The following is a 17,663-nucleotide window of genomic DNA, read 5'->3' on the forward strand; positions in this document are numbered from 1 at the left end:
AAGCTGTTCTAATCTTTCACATGAAATATTATACATAAGCAATATTATACATAAAACATTTACTACAATATAACACAAATATAAAAAATTCAAGTATTTAAAAAATTGGTATATGTTAACAGTAAAATAGACCACGCATCTGTAATTAACCCCTATGTGTGCTGAGTCTAATGCAGTCCATAATTATGTCATTGTCAGTTTTAACAAAATGTTATACAAAATTCCTTTTAGAAACATTGAAATGGACAAAAAAAAAAGAAAAACAAAAAGAAAAGTTATATTGCATGAATTTGCATTAATACACACAGGAGGCATTTGAAATGAAAATCCCTTTTTAGACACTTAGATCCACAGTGCACTCTTGTGACATTTGAGCTGACAAAATTAGCTGCCACTCTAAATGCAGGCTGACCCCAGGAGTGGACTGCTCTTTACCTCAGAGGGAGGTAAGAGGATCAGGAAACTAGGTCTCATTTTCAGTCTGAAGGAGAGCACGATCACATATCCACCCTTACCTCCTCTCACCTTCTTTTATTACTCTTTCCACCATGGAGATGGTGTTGTTCCCTCACCTTCAGGCTCCTGGTTCCCAACTTTGCCCTCTCCCATGCCTCATCAAGCAAGGGCACACAAGCTAGGAGGTCTCCTCCTTCTTTTACTCTCACTCCAGTACACTAAGTACAGCTACTTAGTGCAAGAAAATAACACCACCATATTTGATATTGCTGCATGTATTTATGATTAATGACAAATCAAGCTTCCCAGAGTGTTCAGCTGTGAGGTGCTGTGAACCAAGCAAGAGGTGATGGCTGGAGGCAGAAGTACACCAGTACTGCACCTCAGGCTTCTTTTTCTAACCCAAATTCATCCAAAAAATCCCTACTGGCATTTTAATACCACCTGTTATAAATAAACAAAATAAAACATGCTAACATCTGAAAAAAATTGGCTGAAATCTTTCCTGTTGAAGATTTGTTTGACCATATGGCACTGCCTCAGGGATAAATTCACTACCAGCGTGCCTCCAGAAATTCCCTAAAACTTAATGTTTTAAATGTAAAAATGTAAAAAAATATTTGCCAAGTCACGGAAAAAAAAGAACAAGTAACATCTTTTTGCAAATATTAGATTATCAACAATAAAAATGCAAATATTCACATATCCTTGATTTACAAGCCAATGACAATTAAGCTGTCTTCTGCTTAAGAAAAATCTGTTTTCCTGCTAATGTCTTCTCTAGCAATCTGTCCTCAAAAAGATTATTTTTTTTTCTGATGATGGAGTAACTTAATAGTTTCCTTTCCTCCAAAGCTCCAAGTGATAAGACATTTTGCATGGCATGCTGAGAATGTTGTAGAATGCCGTAGTTGATCTGTTGCCTTTCTACTGGATGGAAAAATTGTGTAGACTGTGGAAATAGCATTTGTGCATTTCTTTGCACATCTGAGGTCCCAGTTTTCATGTACTCCTCTTCCGGTCAGCATCACTGATGATGTCTTCTCCTTGAAAGCTCAGTTTATTGACAGAGCTATTAATTGCTACAATTTCTGTATCTCTTTGTCTCTTCACATGTGAAAACATTCTGTTTCCTTGTGTGCTCTCCAGAATTAAAACACAGTGGGATGAAAACAAACACATTATGAGTATTAAATTGGCTATAGTTTTGTAAGTGCGGAACTGATGAAATCATTGTGAGATGATTTTCAGGTGATGATGTCTTTAATTACTTTGCATTGTCAGCCTTCAAACTAGAACTGTCTGATTTCATAGCTCAATAGATAGAAATAATATATTTTATGGAGCGTGATAACACAGATTCATTTTTTATTACCTGAAATTCTAGCTGTTTTTATTGTAATTCATCATAGTACATTTGTTTTACATAATAATATTTTATAGGAAAAAACATTGAAAAACTCTTAACCCCTCTCTGATATGTTCTTTACTTTTTACACACTTTCCCAACACAAAACAAAACAGAATTAACATTAGAAAAATTGATCTTCCTAAAATCATAGTGTATTGTGTTAAGGTAGATGTTTTTTTAAGGAGTATTTCAATTTATTTCTCAACTCGGAGCCTCTGTGGATCTGATCCCCTCCCTAAATGCTCACAGTACCCTCCAGAATCAATCTCTGAATACAAACCTTACTATTATCATTAGTGCTTGTAGAAACATTCACTGTAAATTTAACCATAACATCATACATTTCTGCTGAGCAGCAGAGAGCCTATACAGACAGGTTAAAAGTACAGTAAATCCAGATTAATCTCTTTACTGCTGCAGCTTTGTACTCGATGTGCCTCCCGGAGGCTGAAAATATTATTAGCTGCAGCTGGAACCAAAGGCACAATGTTGTCTCTCGCACACCCATGACCCCAGCTCTGTTGGGCTGGTAGGAATACCATTCTCATTACATCTGAACACAGATATATGAAATATTAGTAGAGGCATACTACAGTGTTAGCATAATGTAATCTGAAGAAGACTTCTCTGAGAGCCTTCTGCTCTTCTAAAAAGCTTTACAATAATAACACAATCATAGGTTGTAGCATGTTCCCAATTCTTTTTAATAACCTGGTAAAACTCCAGAATACAATTAAATCAATGTAGAGCTGTCTTTGTTGACAGCAAGTACCTTCTGACTTTCTAGACTTAAAGTAAAAATTGAATTTCTGTATTGTACATGGCCATAAACATAATTATTATGAATTCTGACTCTTCACTTTCAAAGTGGACACGATCCAAACTAACTTGTTGCATAGGGCTGAGTGAAGAGGCTCTGTGCCTCCAGTGTGTATCTTTTCTCTGCAGCTGAAATAAAATGTAAGCACAAATTTACAGACTTTTTTTTTATTAGTTGTTTACTACACTTTATGTTGTCAACATTTTTGTGCATACAATACACTGCTAGATTGCATATTGAACTTTTAGTCTAGGAAAGAAATTCACAGCACAAGAAGAAGTGAAGACTTTCCACAGCTAACTTCCAAGGCACTAACAAGTGTCTTCAGGTGCAAATAGTGCAAAGAACCTGAATGTGGGCCACCTGACATGATACAGAATGAATGTTTTTGAAGCTGGTTCTCAGGAGCAAACAGCACAGGTGTGTTTGGAGGAAGCTATTCAAATGATAGGCAGAGCAGGGGAAAAGAAATCAAAGAAAATATTCTGTACTCCTGTTACACAGTTGTGTTGACTGTGTCTTATTCTTCCATGCCATGCACACTTTCACTAATAATTTTCTTCATGTATCACAATTGCACTCAATAGGTCTAAATGTTCTAAAGAAATGGAATATAAAAAGCAAAGATGAAAACTGTGTGCCATTGAGGGTGGAAAATGGGAGTGAGGTTTTTCTTTCTTCCTCCTTGGAAAAATGGAAGATGCTGGAGTACGGTGATGTATTCTATTTGTTAAAGTTTTTGGTTTCGTTTGGTTTGGTTTGTTTTTCTTCATGTTCCCTCCCCTTGGATGTGATGCTAAAGTTTTTCACCTCCAATTTTTATGTGCTAGGGACCCACATGACTCTCACTGAAGCTGTCAGACTGCCAATTACAGACAGGTTGAATTTTCACCAGTCCTGCACAGAGGTGAATGAAAACCTCTGTTCCTAAGAATGAATTTACCTTTTCTATAAGCTTTGAGCTTTTGTTCACTTCCCTGGCAGCAATCAAATTTTTGTTTATACTGTTAAGAATGTGATTCTGCTTTTGGGCATTGCTATCTCCAATCTCTATTTAATAGATCCAAATATGAAGTCTTTCCCTAAGGAAAAAATGGAATAGTAACTTACTTATGTTAATCTCCCCACAACCAGTTTGTTTCAGTAGCAGGGACTGCCACCTCTTTAGGAAATATTGTTAAAGCTCAGTACTTTTTTTTTTTACCTTTATGACCTCAGTTACAGTTCTCTGTCATGATCTCTTAATTTTGTCCAGTCTGGCACAGCTGGATGTGGGTGCTTTCAAGCAACACTTTCTCTACCTTGTTAACTTGTCATCTGTGCTACCAGTCATGTCTTTGGTAGAGGTCTTAGACTGAAAAGCAAACACAGTGACAATCTTCTTGATTTTTTTTTTTTTGTATAAAAATTCTCTGAGAAAGTGGATGATTTATTTTTAAATGACCCTAATTCAAGGTTATGCCAATGAGATAACTGTCTTTCGCTTTGATTTAGATGTTCCAGGCTTTCCTTTACGCAAATACTATGTTGGCTTCATTTCCTTTATAAGTAATCTTGCTCCCAGCATTACCAGCACACTGGCTCTCAAGTTGTTTCACAAGCAGGTAAGTGGGAGCTTACTAAATCTACTAAATCTATCTAAAACTCAGGAAGCCTGCTTGGATAAAGTAATGAAAGATGCGATATTATTCATTTAATGAAGTTCCATATTTGTAATGATCCCTAACATCATTCATTTTGCAATATTATTCTCTAACATAAAATTTCAGAAGTGGTTTTCTTTTTTTTTTTTTTCTCTTTTGTGAAGCTTGAGTAAGATTTTCCTCTTTACAACTTGAGGTTAAGCTATACAGTAGGAAAGCTTCCATTGGCATGTTTCTTATCTTTTGGATACTGCTTTTCCCCAATTCAACTCATTTTTTTCACTGCATCAACCAGAAGTCACACATCTCTTTCTAACTGGTCATCAATGAGTCTTCTTGGATCTGGACTGGAAATAACACAAGGAGTGCTACTCCTGCCAGTTACTGCTTTCCAACATTCACTCTGCTGCAGCAAGACCAAATTCTGTTTTCACTTAGTCTCGTGCAGATATTGAGCAATTCCAACAATCTACCTGATATTATTACAGATTTTCAGCACTATAACTGACAGAAGACTGAACTTCAGTGCACTCTGACTGCCAAAACTCTTAGATACTTAACCCTGTGTTAGTCTGCAGCACGCAGCTGAGGAAGGCAGAGCATAGCATAAGGAGCTTTGAAGGAAAACCTGGGCAGAGTAAATATTTAACACACATTATTGCAGATATCTGAGTTAACAGTTATTCTTCTGCTATCCTTGTTAATTTTTTTTTTAGACTATAAGCAGAAGCCAAATGACACCACACATACACACTTATATACACTTAGTTCTGTGATACCTGTGCAGAAATGGAAATACTTGTTTACCACAGCACCATTCCCATGGAGCTCCAGATCCTAATGCATGGAAAAGACAAGCAAGAATGACCTAATCAGGGACATATTTCTGAACTTCTCACACCTTTCCAGAAGTGGTTTCAGATAACAGCACTCCTTTTTCAATGAGACTTTGCAACTTCTCCTATGGGCAGAAGTAGCCATCAACAGTGGATGCCAACACACAATCAGACTGAAGCTTCATGTGGCCACTGCTCCAAAACAATCAGATTTTTGTGGGCTTGCAGAACTGGGAGTTGACTCTCCCCATATTTGTTTTCTTATCCATTACTTCTCCCTCCCAAAGAGACAAGCATGAAGACAGCTCTTAAAAGCAGCATCTCAAAGAGATATTTTCTGCACCCTGCACCCATCATACAGGTTTCCCAGAGAAAGTAATCACCTGTTGAATTCATTTTTAATCACTGTCTTTTCATTATTTTTACTTTTTAGCACAAAGAGATGTAAGTATATTAGTTCTGTGGCAAGATAAAAAGCACAACAGTATTTTTAAGTAGCTCCCAGGAAAGAAGCTCTTGTTTCTTTTGTGCATTTTCTCTCAATAAGACATACATGGGTTTACAAGATAGTGTGCTTAAACAGGAGTGAATGCAGTGTAAATTCACACTCTTGTATTCTGTCATTTAAAAATACAAAATATTTTTCTGTAGTTCCATCTATTTTAATCATTGTTTTATTTGCAACTACTGGAGCATTCACAGACAGAGAAAAAAGATGGATGGCTCCTAAAAAACACCTTGGAGAGCAGCTCTCTGTAGAGCAGAAACACAGAACTTCTCTTTCAAGAAATGGTTAATGCTTCGTTGTACAGGAGATTTCCTTCACACTTGTTGATAACAACATCTCTGTGATGACACTATTACTGACAAACTTAATGATTTACTGGAAAGAGTAAGAACAGAGCAATGGCCTCAGAAATGTCACTTGAAGGCCTCTTGATTGATCTTTACAATGATCCCAGAGAACTATTTGTCCTGCATTTAAATTCACTATTATTTTTCATTCCTTGTAGAAAGTTACAGTTATACATAGGCTTAAAATTCATTTATTCAAGAAGTAAATAAGAAAGAATAGTCTAATAAAAGCAGTTGGTAACGTCTGAAGCACAGTAACTAATGCTTCAGAGAGAAACATGAATCAGCCTACTACAATCTTAATAAAGAAACATTCGGTTGGTGTAGATCATTGTAACTTGTCACCATGTCACTCCAGTGGATTGAGACTGATGTACTAGAGTGAAGGATGTGATCCAATGGTACAAGTACATCATTTCCAAAGCAATTACCTGCACCAGAAGCATCAAGGTTTTTTCGTTTTTGTTTTTTCCATAGGTAGATTATGTTGCTACAAATTATGATAGACGTATTTTTTTCTTTCTTTTAAAGAAAACAAAAAAAATAAAACAATTTTTAAATTAACAATTTTAAAAAGGATTCATGGAGAGTAGGACTCCATGTGTTTCCAAAAAATAAACTCTCATGATCACGTCTACTGTCCAGCTGCACAGATGGAGAAACCTTCACTGAATTTCATTCACTTCTCTTCTAGCTGTGTATTAAATGACTTGTACATGTTCCTCTCCCAGCACAGCATGTTGTGTGTCCTGATGGGAAGGCCCCTCCGAAGTGCAAGTACTGGACAAGGAAACAAAACAACAGTCACTAATGTATTCAAGCATTTACAACCTTGATTTTGTACAAGTTTTATTTTTTCTCTCATTTGTTTACTCATTCTCAATAAATGGCCCATACACTTGATAGGAGGAAGGTTATTTCAACTAATGACTTTGTGGGCATTCTGCATTTATGCCTCATGGCAAAGAAAATATTTTTATATAACCACCAACATTTTATATATATTTTTTTAATTCTAGATATTTGAGATAATAGCATTGCTTACAGTCTCAGCAATTGTATGTGAAAAATTACAGTGCCTAAAGGAGTTAATCAATTAGGAAACATTTCCTGACTTTTCAGCTTTAATCTACTTTTCCCACTGTCATTTTAATGGTCTTTCTCATTTCCCTCATAAATATATTAAATAATTCCTTTTTTCTCTCTGCTACTGCAAATATTTTAAACATATTGAGATCTCAGTCCATCTTTTTTTAAGCATTTTTATTTTTCTTGTTTACAGCATTTTTGCTGAAATACCCAGGGCTTGCATAATGTTTTGAATGAGGCTGCATGCATTGTATGGAGAGAAATAGTCCTGGCCAATACAGTGTTTGAATAGCCTAGATGCATTTGTTGTTGTTGACAGCAAAGTTGTGGCATATCGTATATACCTAAAAGATTAAATATGAATGGGGAAATCTGTGTTGCCTGAAGTGACATTTCTCTTTATTCAGAAAAAAAAAACATATAGCTGTATTATTTTAAAGCTGATCATATGGGGAAAAGGAAAAGATGTATCAGTAAGAATTAAACATGTCTTTTAGATTTACTTCATCTGTATTCTTTGCAAGGCCTTCAGTCTGTCCAGTTTCCGATCCAGTCAGAAAATTCCTTTGTACAGTTTTGAAAGTCAGGAAAATACAAATTATATAGAATTCTGTTCAGCATATACGTACATATCTGACATTTAAAATTCCAACGAGAGTGATTTGCAGCCTAATTTCACTCTAGAAATTCTGCTTATAAGCAAGCCCCAGTTATAACTGTATAAGAAACATTTTGCTAGTAATTAGTCCAGTTAGCATACATGTGACTTTAGGTACAACATTTTTTCTGTATTTAGTTTGTATGTGTGTACATTTCCTTTTTATTGTATCATTGTTGTCTCTTATGTTTATCAGTGTGAAGTTGTTTCTATGAAAGTACTTGACATTGAAATCATATGGAACATACTCCTTATTCTGATGCAGTAAATCTCCAAGACACATAACAAACATTTATCTAGGTCTGATGCCAGTTCATGAAAATGAAGTTAGGCTGCATATAGTGTCCTGGGAACACATGAGAAAGCAAGACTAGCTGTAATCAGCCATTAATATCTATTTTGTTGAACACTAGAGGGAGATCAAAGCAAAAGAATAAATGATCTAACAGCCTGTGGTTGTTGATTGGACTTGTTCATAAAATTTCAGCTGATGATAAGATGAAACACCAGGTATCATCTTATCTTAATTTTTCACTGTAGTTTTCTTGTGTCCTTATTTAATATTGTTTTACCTAGAATGTAATTTGGAAAAAAAAAAAGCCTTAGAAGAAAAAAGACTGTGCTTATATCAATATCTCAATTAATATATTCTGTATAAAATAAATTTTTCATAAGAGACATATATTTCAATAAGAAGATTGAGATTTTAGCAGCTGCAAGATGAAACATAAGCACACAGTCCGTTTGTCTTACTCTCTGAACACACAGGACTTTGTTCTTGTATGTGCCTGCAGCAGCAAGCAGGGGAAAATTATTTTTCTACCTTCGTCAGAGAGAGTTCTTCCTGTCAGACCTAAAGGTAAGCAACTAAGTCTGCTCACATTCAGAACAGGATGGAAATTGATGCTGTCACTCTTTCGCAATCATAACTTCTGTTTTGTCCAGTGTTTGCTGAACAAATCTTGTAACATAAAATGTCTTTTAAAATGCAGATATTTATTAGTTTTGTGTAAAAGAAAGTTATCAAACACACACTTTTCTACTCTCCCCGTTACTGCTGGGAAATACCAAGACTTTCCATAGGATTCCCAAAGGAAGGGCCCGTAGGGCGTTGAATAATTTCCTTAAAGGAAGGATCTGGTTTATCAGGCCCTAGCAGAGGAGAAACTCTGGCATCTGAGCTTCAAAACCAAGGAACTATTCATGCTGCAGCCTGCGCAAAACCTGTTATGCTGCTAGGGATGCCTGAGCTAGATGCAGACAGCAAGGGACTGGTTATGTTTATGTTTATGTTGGGACTGGTAACTGCAAAAAAGAGTTCAGAGTGGGTTAGGTCACCTGAGTATTGTCACTGAGCACCACACTCCTCCTACTGCTCCACCTCCTACACATGGTAATACACATGTATACACACCAAGAAATGCTATTGTTATTTAGAGAAGAAAAGGTTTGTCTAGGCTCGAGGGAGATGACAGAAGTGACAGGCAGGAGCAGAGAAATGGGGAGGTGGGAAGGGAGAGGTGGAACTCGGCCTTTCATCACAGCAAGCTGCTATGGTGGCTCAGGGCTTGCTGTGAAACCATAACCACTCAACGTCACCAGTCATCTCTTCTCCATACAGAAAAGAAAGGATGCTCCGTGTTTTGCTTCACAGCTCAGTTCAAAAAGAACAATATTTATCCATTATTAATAACAAAACTGTGAAGCCACCCACAAGCTTCTTGTTTACAGTGCTCCTTACGTGTGACATCTGGGAGAGAAAAGTTTGCCTCTGCTGCTGCACCGTAGCACCAACGCATCACATATTCTCTGTAGGTTTGGAAGCTCATGTAGGCCAGGCACTCACAGGAAGAACTGTGCTGCCATTAAAGTTAATCAGCAGTTTCTCAGATGTTTCCTGCACACCTTGGGCCTGTCCAATAAATACTAAAACCCAGGCCATGTGAGGAAACTATTTCTTTCAAGAGTTTAAAAATAATAGAAATTGTAGCTGAGAATGTTTACATATGATCTACTGCTGTTTCATCAAGCAGACATAGGGTTGATTTTTGTGTTTTGTTTGTTTGTTTGTTTGTTTGTTTTTGTTTTTTCTTTTATGCAGGCTATGCTGAGATACTTTAATCATGGTCACCTAGAAGTCAGTAAAATACTTTAAATGCTTTGAAGCAGCCAGCAACCCTTTCTTCAACTATGGCCAGAAAAGCTATTAGACCATTTAATCATAGAATCATTAAGGTTGGAAAAGACCTCCAAGATCATCTGGCCCAAATAGAGCAGAGCCTTTAGGAATCAGCAAGCATCGTAGCATAATTTCTCTGGCACAGTTAACTTTAAACATTTGTAAAGAACGATGCGATGTTCCTTGTTGCAAAAGGAATGACAGAGTCGGACTCTGTGTGCTGTTCTTTTTCACTTACGTCCTGTTCAGGGCTAAGCACACCTGGCAGACAAAAGGAAATACCCATTAGAAAGTGTAGGGAACAGCTTGTCCTCGTGGCTTGCCTTCTGATATTAGGCACAGTCCCCTTCATCACCATGAAAGCCATTGCTTACCTAATGAATGAAACAAAGCAAACAAACAAACAAGTTGTTCTTTCATTTGCTTTAAATACTACATCTCCACATCAATGTTTTTAAGTGGCATGTTACCATCTTTAATGCATTGTACATATGAAAAAGCTGGAAACAAGCAAAAAGGTAGATATCCATAGATTTTTTTCAAAAGTATTTTGATATAAATTTGTAATGGCTTGAATTGAAGTCACTGAAAACGTATATGGCTCCCATCCATGGACAAGCACATGACTTGTGCTGTCATTTTCAGAAAAAGAAAGCAACACCAGGCAGCGTAACCAGCCACACACTCCTTGTCCAACCACCTCCACAAGGGATTCATGTTCCACTATGACCAAGTTCTAGAAGGAGAACCATGCTGAACAGATTTCCAGGTGCCCTGATGCCCAAGGTACTTTTACTTAAGCCAATGAGAGTTTAAACACCAGACAGCTTTCAGTATGAAATGCTTGAGATAAAGACATCAGTAGACAGTTGTTAACACCTTATTTTTATTTTTTTTTCATTGAGAAAAGACCATATTATTTTAAGTGAGAAAAAAAAAAAAACAGGTATCTCTGTAAATACTGAATGAATTGTGAGGTATACTTTATGTACTGTGTCTGAAACACACCACACTTGTTCTTCTACATTCCTAATAAACGACTTAAGAAAAAAAAAAAAAAGTCAACACAGAAACATGGGGAATTAATACATTTCATGGTTCTAGAAACGAATCATTGCATCTACATAATTGGCCAGTTATCTAAGCTGCATTGTGGAGTTCAAAAGCTGGAGAATACTCAATACCCTTTCAATTTTCAGTTGCCACCATCTGTTTAGAGAGCAAATACAGATGGGGTCTCTCCAATAAGGAGAGCTATGGTTTTCTAGTAACGAATAGAGAGCAAAGAAACCTGTGAAATGATATAGTATTTAAAGTATGCAATATCTTCTCATTATGGTTCACAGCTGAAATTATGCTTATTGTTATTACTGCTGACCAGACCAGTTTACTTAACATGTTGAGATTGAAGTAAATGCTTTGAAGGAAGTGCTTTATTTATTTATTCAATGAATAACTGTTTATACAATGAAAACAAAATCAAAATCAACTGCAGACCTGGTTACTTCCAGACCTTTCAGGTGCTAAGTCAATGTATTTCTACTGCACAGAAAATTGAATTTTTGTTATCGATAGGCACTGGGCAAACAGGAAAGAATTATGCATTGTGCCCAAGGCTAATCCTGTACAGTGCTGAGACTGCCCAACATCCACTGAGGCTTTCTCAGCATTGTCATAAGTTGAAGTACTGGCGCTGGCTCCTAGCTGTGCAATATATACAGTGCAAGCATGCTTTGCAAGTGTCAGAGTGTTGTAAAGAGCTAAGCCATAATCACAGTGAATGAATATAATTGACAGGTAATCCAAACTATTTGTTTCCTATGTTTCTACAATACTGTCAGAATATTTTCCAGTCCTGGCTTCTAGTCCTTCAGTTCCCTGCTTCATGTTGCTTTAGGTAACTACAAACTAAATAAAAATTGCTGGTAATATTATAGATGTATAAATCTTAGTAACTTCACTATTGTTGCCGGCTCACTGACCATTAGCCTAGCTCAGAAGACAGCTACTTTCTAGATAAAAAATGTTTCTGACTATCCAATATGACTGAGCTGTTGAATTCTCCCTCCAGGACCCAATTTAAGCATGTGAAGAAAAGGCCTGAGGTTTTTGTTGGTTTTGTGATACTTATCATTCAATTTGCAAATGTGTTTCAAACTTAAAGGGCCTTTTTTATATTTATCGCTTTTTATTCTTTAATGCTTTTGCTACAGTCAGGGAAAATTATTATTAGATTGTGAATGACCTCAAGAAAGGGAAAATCCACATAGTTCAGCCACTGATGGGGGAAAAAGATTATCGTATAAGTATAGCACTCTTTTATTCTTAAATTGCTGTGTCCTATTTTTAACAATTCTGACATATAAGCACTAGCTGTGAAAGGTTGATTCTGCAGATACCTGCAAAAGATAAACCTGAGCTCTACCAGAGACTGATGATGGTGAATGAAATGAATCCTCTCTCTGGACAATACAATGATGTGGCAAACTGACAAGGCATTGACAGTGGAGAGGAAGTCTGTTGCATCCAAGCAGTCTCTGGTAGTGCAACCAACACAGGAAGGTGAACTATTTTCACCTGATGACCATTCGTAGTTTGGTGTGAAATGACCATGGCTCTAATTTCAGCTGCCTGTAGAAATACACATCCAAGCACCAAGATATTCCTGCGTCTTCCTTTTTTGTCAGCTTTTAGGACACGCTGAGGTTACCAATCATGTTTACAACAGCTTTACATCCTGTATGTACTCTGTCTATCCCATGCTGCTCAGAAGTGTTAAACTACTTCACACACTGTCTGGTAGATTTGTAGCGGCAAATGAATCCCATAAATATGCGACTTACTACAGAGGTATGATCAAAATATGCATTGTGTAGATCAAGCACTGGATTTACTATTCATGTACAACACTGTATATACATTGATATTTCTGTCTGGGAAGTCTCAGACAGAAACAGTGTGACTATTTACTGCACTGAAGCATCAGACAAGGAGATAATTGGTAACATCCTTCATGGAGTCCTAATAAAATAGTCTGCAATAGCCACGTATGCATGCTGGCATGAGAATCTCTAAAAGAGGAATGTCTTTTCCTGGCCTTCTGTTAATTGCCTGAAAACAACATTCAGTTGTTTGTAATGTAATCATTCAGTTTGGTGTAACTGCCCACAAGCCTTTACAAGATCTCTTCTCTAACCAACTGCTACGCTCAACATCGAGTTATTGTAAAATTAACAATTTTTCTATTTGTAAAAAGCAGCAAATATAATATATCATGCCATTCATAATGTCTTAAGGTTTCAGTGAAGGAGCCATAATGATTATCAGGCAGGTAATTTCAGCAATATAATGTACCAGTAAAGTAGCATTACTGAAAAAGTGTTCCGTGAGAATATGGGCGTAACAAAAGCATTTTTGCCAACTGACTTTCCTGTTCAAATCCCATTGAAATGAAACTGTGTTTGAAGTGTCCATGTTGACTTTCTATTAAGAGTGAAAACTAAGTTGTTAAACAAATTTCTAGATTAGAAAACATAAAACTTAACTAGGACAGTAGCTGTAGGTGAGAATAGGAAAATCATACCAATACAAAGACATTGCTGCGTCTCTTGCACATGATGACAGATATTGACCTAATTGTCTGTGGAAATGTCCACATGTGCTTCAGTAAAACGCACTTAATGTATTCCACTACAGAGCTTTTGTTTTCAAATAAGTATGGGCATTCACTTGAATGCTTTCTTTTAAGAGAGCTAATAGTTTCCTTCAATTGAGTTCGTATTTTCTGGTGGTCCAGGTCTCAGCACTCTTCACCACATGTGAAGCGGCCTTGCTGGCAATCTCAGCAGATGATATTAGCAAACCCAGGTCACAAGCCTGTTTTCCCTTAAAATGTGGCTAAACACAGTCATCTGTATTAGAGCTGATCACATTCAAGCAGCAGTTCAGCTGTGCCATTTACAGATAGGCACCAACACTTAAAGAGAACGTTGCATACAAAGTAGTTAAAACTTTTGACTTCATCCTTTGAAAGAGTAATAAAGGACATCATGGCATTTAGCAACCCTGACTGTGAATAGATGTCCAAATGCATTTCAAGACTTATAGTTATGAAAGTGCCAAATACTTAAAGGAGGGAGAATATACCAGGTCTTAAAAAGGGAGACACTCCGAATGTCCAAACTGTATCTGTGTTTCACAAATGGCTTCATAAATAAAAATTACAAGAAAAGTTTTTTTGTCTATGGGTAATATCTGAGCCAAATTAATATCGTATGCATTTACAACTTAATGAATAGCTTAAAAAGCCTCATCTTTTGGAAAGATTCCCATAGGCTTTCACATAAGTTAGATCAGGATCACTATAGAGAAAAAAAAAAAAGTCATCTCAATAAAACATTTGGTCTTTTAGATAGTTGTAAATACAGCCAAGAAAAGATTTTGCTTTAAATACGTTCAAATCCAAGGAATATTTCAATTTGCAGGAAAAGGCAGCTTCTCACTGCTATCTAACATGCTTCTGAAAAAAAATCAATATTTACAAATGTTCACATCTAAATTAAGGGCATTTTGTTTCACTATCAGCAGTGTGGTGGTAAATATGTTAATGCTCTGGACAACAGCTTATCTTGGCATTAGTCTCATTCGTATCTAATAATACTGCAAATCTTGTGAGAAATGCCAGACTTTCTCAAAACAAACAGCTGGCCAGTAAAGACTGCCAAATTCTTGAAGTCTGTGAAATCAGTTTCAGTAAACATGGGATGTTCGTTAGTAAAGAAAACTACACTATACTATATTTTTTAAAACTTATTTGAAGCTAACAGAGAATTTACACTTTGTTTTCCCCCAAGGCACTGCAAAGCTTGGAGCCACTCATTTTATCCAAATCAACTTTGCCTCGCTCAGATGATGATATATGTTCATTCCACTGCAATAGCTGACATTTCAAATGCTTTTTTTCGACATGGCAATTTTCTTCTTGATATTTATGCTTCTATGTGTTTTATTGTAGGAGAAATAAAAAAAATATTTCAGTTAACTCTTCAAATTGCTCCAGTTGAAGGAGAAAGCCTTCATCAAAAGAAGGATGGTCTGACTGACAGGTCAGCTTCAGAGTAAAGCCAAGCCTGAGAAACAACAATCCAGAATCTTTCCACAAACAGAAGAAATGAGCACTGAAAGACCTTCCAATCTAATCAAACACCTAGGGCAGACAAGTATTCCTTCCCTTGAAAATATAAGTGATTTTTCCTTAAATGTCACTGACTGTACCCAGGTCGTGGTGCCAGAGGAAGTTTTTTTTACTGTTGCTGCTGCTGGCATATTGGAAAATCTGCTTGTCCTTATTGCTGTCATTAGAAATAAGAATTTGCACTTGCCCATGTACTTCTTCATTTGTAGTTTAGCCATTTCAGACATGTTAGGTAGCTTGTACAAAACTCTGGAGAACATCTTTATTATCTTGTGCAAAATGGGGTACCTGACTCGTCGTGGGGACTTTGAGAAAAAGCTGGATGATGCCATGGATTCCATGTTCATTCTGTCTTTACTGGGGTCAATTTTCAGCTTGTTAGCTATTGCAGCAGACAGATATATCACTATTTTCTATGCTTTGCGATACCATAATATCATGACACTACGAAGGGCTTTGATCATCTTGGCAATCATTTGGACATTCTGTGCTGGCAGTAGCATTGCCATTGCCCTCTTCTCCTATGAAGCAGCTACAGTTATTCCCTTCACTATCCTATTTCCTTTAATGATGTTTTTTATACTGTGCCTCTATGTACATATGTTCCTCCTTGCTCGATCTCATGCTAAAAAGATCGCCTCATTGCCCACCAGTGCAGTCCATCAGAGAACTAACATGAAAGGAGCCATTACACTGACTATTTTCCTTGGAGTCTTCCTTTGCTGTTGGGCCCCCTTTGTTCTTCACATCCTCTTAGCAAGGTTTTGCCCACATAACCCTTACTGTGCCTGCTACATGTCCATATTCCATGTGAATGGGACCCTCATAATGTGCAATGCAATCATTGACCCTATGATTTTTGCATTCCGAAGCCCAGAATTACGGAGTACATTTAGGAAGATGTTCTGCTGTGCCAGGTATAACTGGAACTGGTAGACACTAAACAACAACAACAACAAAAATACAGAAGCACACTCACTGGAGCACTGTGCAATGCAAATTCACAGTTAAAAATACTAAAAGTGATGCCCAAAGTAATATTATGCTTGGAGAATGCTGCCAGTGATTTCAAGAGGTCTACTGAAGAATACCTATGAGTTAAGTATGCACATAAGTCTTTGCCAACCAAACACCCAGAAATATTACTGATTAATTCTGCTCATAATTTTCATGCAACAGTCTAAAAATAACTGTAACAACTATCTTTTGTCATTTCAGAAAAATTCAAATATAAATCTTCTGCAAGTATTGTGTAACCCAAGAGATTAATTTATGCCAACTCATTTTGTATCAGTAATTTCAATTTAAGGTGTATACTACTCTAAAATTCTGTTGTTTAAATCACAAATAAATGAATACTTGTTTCTGAACTTCACGTTTATATAAAAGTCTACGATAAAGCAGAAAATATGGACATGTGTATAGACTTTGTTGGCAAAGTGAACTCATTACTTTGTTCTTTAACATCTATTCTCCTTAAAATCATGCAATTAGTATGCTCTAAGTGTCAAAAAAAAAAAATTTGGAGTGTGATTCCACATGAACTTATTTTGGTTTAAAAGTTATTCTTAGTGACTGAAGAGTTTTTTCCAACATAAAATCGTTCTGGTAGGAAAGAATTTTGAAAAGGTTTTGAATTTTAAAACACCAAGGCCAGGTCTGGACTAGCAAAGAGAATTGCTGGCCATGCCAGCTCCCCACTAGAAGTCCCTAGGCCAGCTTCCTTTAATAAAATAATAGGTTTCACAGACAGTAAAAGAACTTTGATAAAGCCATAGTTTTCTAAACATGCCACAACAAGGAATTCAAAAAGTAAAATACCAGACAGACAATTCAAAGACCTCCAAGGAAGTCAGCCACCTGGATGAGGAACCAGCTAGCCAATCTGGAAGGATGCTACAAAACAGTTTGTAATTTGCAAAATCCTAGTGAGAAAATTTTGAGTTGTCCTTGCCAAAACAATACTAAACTTGAAAAACTGTAAGGCAGAATAGCTTTCACAGCAAAATATCCTAAAGCAGTCCAGAGCATATGGTAAGGAATTAACCTCAGATTAATTCCATAGAGTTATTCAGCTGTGCCAGAAACAGAATATTTAGTAAGAGACAGCCATGAAACTGAGGAAGCCAAAGCATGGCTTGAACAGGAAGGAGAGGAAAAGAGAAAATCTATTAGAATTCATAGATAAATAGAAGAATTTACTCTTCTGATACACTAATAAAAACAGGAATTTCAAGATATATGGAATATGGACCAAAGTACAAGTATTCAGGGAGACTTAAGATCACAGATAAAGATGTAAGAAAGGAACCAATATACCTGAAAGCCTCTCCAGAACTAAGCAAAGAAAATATCTTAAATGAGATAAGGTATACTAAAATGAAAAATAAATAAATAAATAAAATAAACCTATATATTTATTACAGAAAATCATTTGTCAATAAAATGCAAGTTCAGAAAGAAGTTCAAATATAGTCAAATTTTATTCTAATAAGAAATTATTTTATTTCCATCAAAAGCAG

General features: G+C 36.4%; 1 protein-coding gene across 8 annotated transcripts; it reads left to right on the forward strand.

Moving 5' to 3' along the window:
* Nucleotides 1-519: 519 nt before the first annotated feature.
* MC2R (melanocortin 2 receptor) lies at nt 520-16,386 on the forward strand. Of its 8 annotated transcripts, XM_080578697.1 has the most exons (5): nt 520-3,400; nt 4,182-4,291; nt 8,537-8,627; nt 10,593-10,733; nt 14,962-15,113. In XM_080578697.1, the coding sequence occupies exons 1-4, from the start codon at nt 3,223-3,225 to the stop codon at nt 10,685-10,687; spliced, it is 474 nt and encodes a 157-aa protein (XP_080434823.1). In that variant the 5' UTR covers nt 520-3,222; the 3' UTR covers nt 10,688-10,733; nt 14,962-15,113. The 8 variants fall into 8 exon arrangements, with proteins under 8 accessions (XP_080434823.1, XP_080434817.1, XP_080434822.1 ...); XM_080578691.1 differs by having other exon boundaries at nt 520-4,291; nt 14,962-16,386; XM_080578696.1 differs by lacking the exon at nt 10,593-10,733.
* Nucleotides 16,387-17,663: the final 1,277 nt, after the last annotated feature.

Source organism: Anser brachyrhynchus (genome assembly GCF_964034855.1).
Source record: "Anser brachyrhynchus genome assembly, chromosome: 2".
Lineage (NCBI taxonomy): Eukaryota > Metazoa > Chordata > Aves > Anseriformes > Anatidae > Anser > Anser brachyrhynchus.